This window comes from Oncorhynchus nerka, linkage group LG6, assembly GCF_034236695.1.
Source record: "Oncorhynchus nerka isolate Pitt River linkage group LG6, Oner_Uvic_2.0, whole genome shotgun sequence".
Lineage (NCBI taxonomy): Eukaryota > Metazoa > Chordata > Actinopteri > Salmoniformes > Salmonidae > Oncorhynchus > Oncorhynchus nerka.
Window position 1 is genome coordinate 35982319 of NC_088401.1, and position 6548 is coordinate 35988866.

At 45.1% G+C, this 6548-nt stretch overlaps 1 protein-coding gene across 1 annotated transcript; it reads right to left on the reverse strand.

Moving 5' to 3' along the window:
* Positions 1–1006: 1006 nt before the first annotated feature.
* si:ch73-174h16.4 (leucine-rich repeat-containing protein 14) lies at positions 1007–4286 on the reverse strand. Its single transcript, XM_029661565.2, has 3 exons — positions 3572–4286; positions 2511–3344; positions 1007–2360 (listed from the first exon to the last, which is right to left on the reverse strand). The coding sequence occupies exons 1-3, from the start codon at positions 3844–3846 to the stop codon at positions 1787–1789; spliced, it is 1683 nt and encodes a 560-aa protein (XP_029517425.1). The 5' UTR covers positions 3847–4286; the 3' UTR covers positions 1007–1786.
* Positions 4287–6548: the final 2262 nt, after the last annotated feature.

The window sequence follows — 6548 nt, forward strand, 5'->3', positions numbered from 1 at the left end:
CAAAACTATAGTTTGTTAACAAGAAATGTGTGGAGTGGTTGAAAAACGAGTTTTAATGACTCCAACCTAAGTGTATATAAACTTCCGACTTCAACTGTATGTTAAAAATAGGCACCACAATGGAAATAAAAATTATGTATATATGTATTTCTTTTACTGACAAAAATCAATCAATCCAAACTGTGCAGCAGCCAATTGAGGAATGGAAAGAGACATCTGTTACAAAACACCAAAAAGTTTAATGACATTCGGAGATTGTCAAGCCAAGCCTTTGATACTTGTTAAGCCTACAAGGTAGGGAGGGATGTATTTCTGTTTGTCAAAATTGACAGGCTATTTATTGTGGTGAAAACACAAACCATGCTATTGAAGTCAGTATGCTTTGTTTATTGGTTGTGTGGTGCATTGGCACAGACACCTGTTGGTGTAAAATTCAATGCATGTATTTTATATATTTATAAATACAGCATCAAAATGGTGAACATCTGATTACCCCTAGCTAAGCATTGACTGCAGTTGGCTCTGATCATAGTGTAATGAAACAGGCAGGGAGAGTGAGCTCGCCTGTGGTGGTCGGCAAACCCATTAGCCTTCTGGCCCGTGGCCCTGCTACAAAAGCATGCTGAAGTGACAAAGTCGATATCCACGTTCATAAACACAGGGTCGCTACAGTTATAGTTATTTTTGGTCATAAACATCATTTTGAGTCAATTCTATGATGGAGGAGGCTATTACATTTACTTTACAGTGCAAGGGGAGGGTCTTGTGAAAATATTTTTTATGTTGGGGAGGGGGGTGCATTTTTTTTATGACACCTTGAGTTGGACCAGTGCCCCCCCCAGTAAATTTCCATCTATCCCTAAAGAAACTTCTTCAGCAGAGAAGATAATGCCATAGAAAATATATATCATTTTCATGAGAAATATCCACCTCGTCGCAATTCATGTAAAGCTTTAAACGCACTTATAAAACCGGCACCTTCCACACACAGACAAGTCTAACGCACTCATAATCAGATTGCTGTATTTCCAATAAGCTGTTAACATATCACACGATTAAATGTTTTCCAAAAACAAACTAGATAGGGATTATCGGGGTCTGTGTAACCACCATTCAGACTGCCCTTTCTGGACAACAGACTTGCACGGGCACTGGTGGCAGACAGGAAGGCACATGACGGTAGGGTAAAAGCTGTAACCTTAGCTCAGTGGGATTGGGACTGGGCTGATGATCTCGCTCTATCCGAACTGTTACCTCTTCTTATACTTTTGAGAATATACAATAACCTACCCCCTGTCATTTGGCACAAACGGACATACAGTGTATCCAACAACTGTATAAGTAAATAAGTACACAGTATTTGAGTTGGCTTGTTAGTAAGCACCCGTTGAAGTATGTTTTTCTGTAAGATCCTAATGCTCCTCTGAAACGGTTGAATAATCAGTTCGTAACACAAATCTAGATGACTGAATAGTGTAATCAGAATTATTCTGCCTGTAGTGGCTGGTGGGACTTTAAATCGGAGACCGGGCTCATAGGAATTAATGGAACAGAATCAATGGAACGGTTTCAAACACATGCTGTTCCATTTATTCCATCCCAGCCATTACTGTGAGCTGTCCTCCCCTCACCAGCTTGTGTTCTATATTTAAAAAGCATTGCCAACAATACTGAGGTATAAAAACATTGACAATTTAGGACGAATTATTATGAATGATTGACAGTAGGCAGGCACGTGTATAGTCGTGTGGTTTTAAAATTGGAGGGGGTCATTCTTCCAATGACCTCACTGCTCCACCAAGTCTTTATTGTAGTTGAGAAGGTCGCAGGTCAGTAACAGGTCCGAGCGGCCACTCTCCATCACCACCCTGTCCAGTTGGAGACTGGTGGCCTCGTGGACCTCCACCAGCTCATCCAAGGGCCAGTCCAGCAGCTGGGCACTGGAGGGCATGGGGGGCAGCCCAGGCTGGTAGTCCTCCAGGGGATTGGGGTACAGAAGCTGTCGGAGGGAGGGCATCCTGACCGCCGTCCTCACCAGGTCCAGGAGCCCGGCCAGGGAGAGCGGGTTCAAGGCGAGGCCCAGGCTCTTCAGGCCCCGGCAGCAGCTGAGCGACGGGAGCATTGCCGCCAACAGGCCGTCGGTGAGACCACAGCCGCTCAGGGAAAGTTGCATGAGGCAGCTGGACGCCTGGGAGAGGAGGCGACGCACCGAGGGCAAGGCCAACTCATCCAGCCTGTTCTCACTCAGGTCCAATTGCTGCAGTGAGGAGGCGTGCGGGCTGCAGGATAGATAGGAGAGGTCGGCGGGGGTTAGGCTCAGGTAGGGAAGCTCCAGCACCTCCAGCGGCTGAGGGAAAGAGCTAGGGAACAGGGAACAAGTAGGAGGATGGGGAACAAGTGGGAGAGGGAACAAATACATGAGACACAGTTCAAGCTGTTCATGAGAATATGCACACACAACCTCCATCTTTACAGACCACATGCTAGAGACAATGGAGAGCTTGTCCTACCTGAGCAGCATGCGGAGGTGTCCAGGCAGCCGGAGGGCAGTGAGGCTGAGGCGGCGCAGCTGACTGAGCTTCCCCAGCCCCTGGGACATGTCCTTCATTGCCCCCTCCTGGCCGGCCATGTCTCTGCGGATGTCCAGGTTGCAATAGTGCAGGCGCAAGGAGCTCAGCATGGGGAACATGGAGAGCTGAGGGAGGAGGAGAGCCAGGCCGGCCACCCCCAGGCAGCTGTAGCGGATGTCCACTCCCAGGAGGACATGACGGGGTAGGAGGTCTAGCAGAGATCCGATGCTGGAGACAGAGAGCTCCTCCACACGGACATACCTGCACTGTAACTTGAGGGGGCCTGTCGTACCCAGGGCTGCGCGCACACGCTCCCAGGAGCGGGCATTCACAAAGAGGTCAGCCCTCACACACACCACCACCTCGCTGTCTACCTCAGAGTCTGCCTCCCCCTTGCCACCTGCCACTGCTGCACTCTCCTTTCTCCTCTCCATCTCCATCCTCCTCCTTACCCCCTTCACCTGCTGGTCCTCCCGCAGACACCCCGATGTCTCCTCTTTCTCTTTTCTCACAGACTCCACCAGCAGCCCGCCTCCCTCTCCTTCCTCTAACCCTCCTCCTCTTTCTCGTTTGACCACGTCTCTCTCCCTTTCCATGGCCAGCACTCTCTTCCTTTCCCGTTCCCCCTCTCTCCCGAGGGCCTTCTGAGCTGCAGCCCTGGCCTGTACAACCATGGTGCTGAGGGCCACGGTCAGTGACCAACCACCCATTGGGTCTCCCACTCCTCCCTCCTCACACTGCAGCCCACATAGGTCCAGCACCTGGAGAGCACACCTAGGAATAGAATAGTGATAACATGGACAAAGATTGTCTGGTGCCCATGGATGTCTGCCATCTTTGATGTGAGCTACCTCTATGACATTGGGAGATTGTAGGCTGTGAAGTTGTCGATTGATCTTACTATTAAAAAGTATTTTGTTTCCATTATTCAAAACCTCATTAACATCGCTGGATAATGTTGTTTCAGAGAAGTAAACTAACAAAGATTGATTGTGTGTTACCTTTTGTCCGACAACCCTCTGACCACCGCGAGCAAAAGAGCCTGGACACAGAGTCGATTTGGAGGACTCTGCCCCCGCCTCCGGCCGCCAGCCCGCAGAGTCCGCTCGGGCCATCGCTGCACCAATTCCCCGACAGCCAGCGGGCGGCAGTTGGTGAAGGCAGCCTCCAGAAGCGGTCTGTACAGTTCCCTGGGTACACAACCAAGCCAACCCGGAGAGGAACTGTGATCACTCACAACCTCTTTGGCACAAAGATTCACCAAGGGAAGCACCATCACTCTTGTTTTGAGCTGTTGATAGATTATCCCCAATTGTTTAAAGTAAATAAGCAAAGAATAACGACCGTTAGTAACTTTCCGGAGATAATTAAACGCGATATGTATATTTTGCAACTTTGCTGACTATCTATTGAGCGGTCTAGTTAACTATCTTATATGCCGGTGAACATTTTCTGGTAGCACTAACGTCAGCTACAGTACTGTAGATATTAAGCAAAGGTCGCGAAGTAGATCGTTTGATAGCTTACACCAACTAAAAATATACTTTATATGTAAAGCCGATATCTAGATAATAAACATCCAGAAAGTATTCAACGATTGGTGGAAATGTCTCGGGTCAAAAAGATAGTGTTGCACATCATGTTAGCATGACATGTCACAGATAGGACCGATGGATTGCCTACTCCGACTCGTTTATTATGGCGTTTACGGTTACTTACTGATGACGTTCTATATGATGACGCTTTCCATACGCGCCCCATTTGGATTTTCTTTTATTTAGTAGTCATTGTCACCAAAGATGGTAAATGGCTCGCTTTAAAAAATAACATTTTAATTCAATAGTGTCAGAAATGTATAGCCTAATTATTATAGTATATTTATATTTGTGCATATACTGTTGATAACAGGACATAGCAACTGCACGAATGTTGGACGGCTATGTATGCCCTATTCAAAACAGCAAACTGGGAACTCGGAAATCCTCGACTTCCGACTTCAGTGCATTCAGGACATACAGAAACTCTCAAATATATATATATATAAAAAACGAGCCCCGACTGAGAAAAATATTTTGAACGGTCATCCAACTCGGGAATTACAAGTCGGAAATTTCGTCCATCTTTCTGGAGCTTCGACTTTTCGACGTGAAGATCACTGGCGTTGTGATTTGATCTAGTTTGTTTCCAGAGTTCCCAGTTGTCTACAGCAGTGGTGTAAAGTATTTAAGTACAAATACTTTAAAGTACTACTTAAGTTGTTTTTTGGCGTATCTGTATTTTACTTTACTATTTATATTTTTTCAAACTTTTACTTCACTACATTCCCAAAGGAAATAATGTACTTTTTACTCCATACATTTTCACTGACACAAAAAAAGTACTTGTCACATTTTGACAGGAAAAGGGTCCTCAACTGGCAGCTTCATTAAGTAGTACCCCGCAAAACACCAGTCTCAACGTAAAACAGTGAAGAGGCGACTCCGAGATGCGGGCCTTCTAGGCAGAGTTGCAAAGAAAAAGCCATATCTCTGTCCAGTGTCTTGTGTTCTTTTGCCCATCTTAATCTTTTCTTTTTATTGGCCAGTCTGAGATGCTGCATCCAAAATAACACTGTTTTTTACTGCAGTAGTTTTGCAATGTAACTGCAGTTTCAGTGCAGTATAACTGAACTGCAGTACACTGCAGTTTTTCTGCAATTACTGCGTCCAAAATACCACAGTTGACTGCCGTTACCGTACTTTTACTGCAGTTTCAAAACTGCAATATTTTTGTTTAAGGGTTGTATGTGTATTAATGTAGTAATAGGTTAAGTATTTGGTCCTATATGCATTGCACACAATGAATACACACAACAAACATCAAGTTTATGACTCTACAAATTGGTTGGATGCATTTGCTTTTTGTTTTGGTTGTGTTTCAGATTATTTTGTGTCCAATATAAATTAATGGTAAATAATGTGTTGTGTCATTTTGGAGTCACTTTTAAGAAGATTATATGTTTCTAAACACTTCTACATTAAAGTGGATGCTACCATAATTACAGATAATCCTGAATGAATCGTGAATAATGTTGAGTGAGAAAGTTAGACACACAAATATACCCCCAAGACATGCTAACATCTCACCATGACAACAGGGGAGGGCTGCATTTTTGGAGGGGTATGATATTTGTGTGTCTCTAACTTTCTCACTCATCATTATTAAAGATTCATTCACGATTATCTGTAATCAGAGCTTGTTTTTTTTCCTAAATTCCCAATTGTTTTGAACGCACTGATGTGGGGGGTGGGGTTAGAGATTTCTGAGTTCTCACTTGTGCAGACCAGCTGGCTGGAGTGTTTACAGACATATTCAATTTCTCCCTATCCCAGTCTGCTGTCCCCAACTGCTTCAAGATGTCCTCCAATGTTCCTGTACCCAAGAAAGCAAAGGTAACTGAACGAAATGACTAATCGCCCCGTAGCCCTCACTTCTCTCATCATGAAGTGCTTTGAGAGACTAGTTAAAGATCATATTACTTCTACCTTACCTGACATCTTAGACCCACTTCAATTTGCTTACCACCTCAATAGATCCACAGACGATGCAATCGCCATGACACTGCACACTGCCCTTTCCCACCTGGACAAAAGGAATAGCTACGTCTGAATGCTGTTCATTGACTGTAGCTCAGCGTTCAACACCATTGTACCCTCCAAGCTCATCATTAAGCTAAGGACCCTGGGACTAAACACCATTGCTAAGCAGTAGCTGACTAACAGAGACTTCACGATCTAGACCAGACACTGGGGGCCTAGGCAGAAGAAGCAAGGAGGTAGGCAGAGCCAAGCACGAGCTAGTGAGATCTTGTTGGCGCCTTCTAGCATGTATTTGCATATTTCCGTTAGGGAATGCCTACGCTGTGAAGTGAGTGTGTGCAATAACAATAACTCACCCTTGTATTCCAAATAAACACTTATATTCCAAATAAAGTCTACT

Excerpts from the sequence above, each read along its gene's own strand:
- si:ch73-174h16.4 (XM_029661565.2), bottom strand. The coding sequence starts at position 3,846 with ATGGTGCTTCCCTTGGTGAATCTTTGTGCCAAAGAGGTTGTGAGTGAT. Across the intron at positions 3,345-3,571 it reads AGAGGGTTGTCGGACAAAAG|GTGTGCTCTCCAGGTGCTGG; the intron begins GTAACACACAAT and ends TTCTATTCCTAG. Across the intron at positions 2,361-2,510 it reads CACCTCCGCATGCTGCTCAG|CTCTTTCCCTCAGCCGCTGG; the intron begins GTAGGACAAGCT and ends CCTGTTCCCTAG.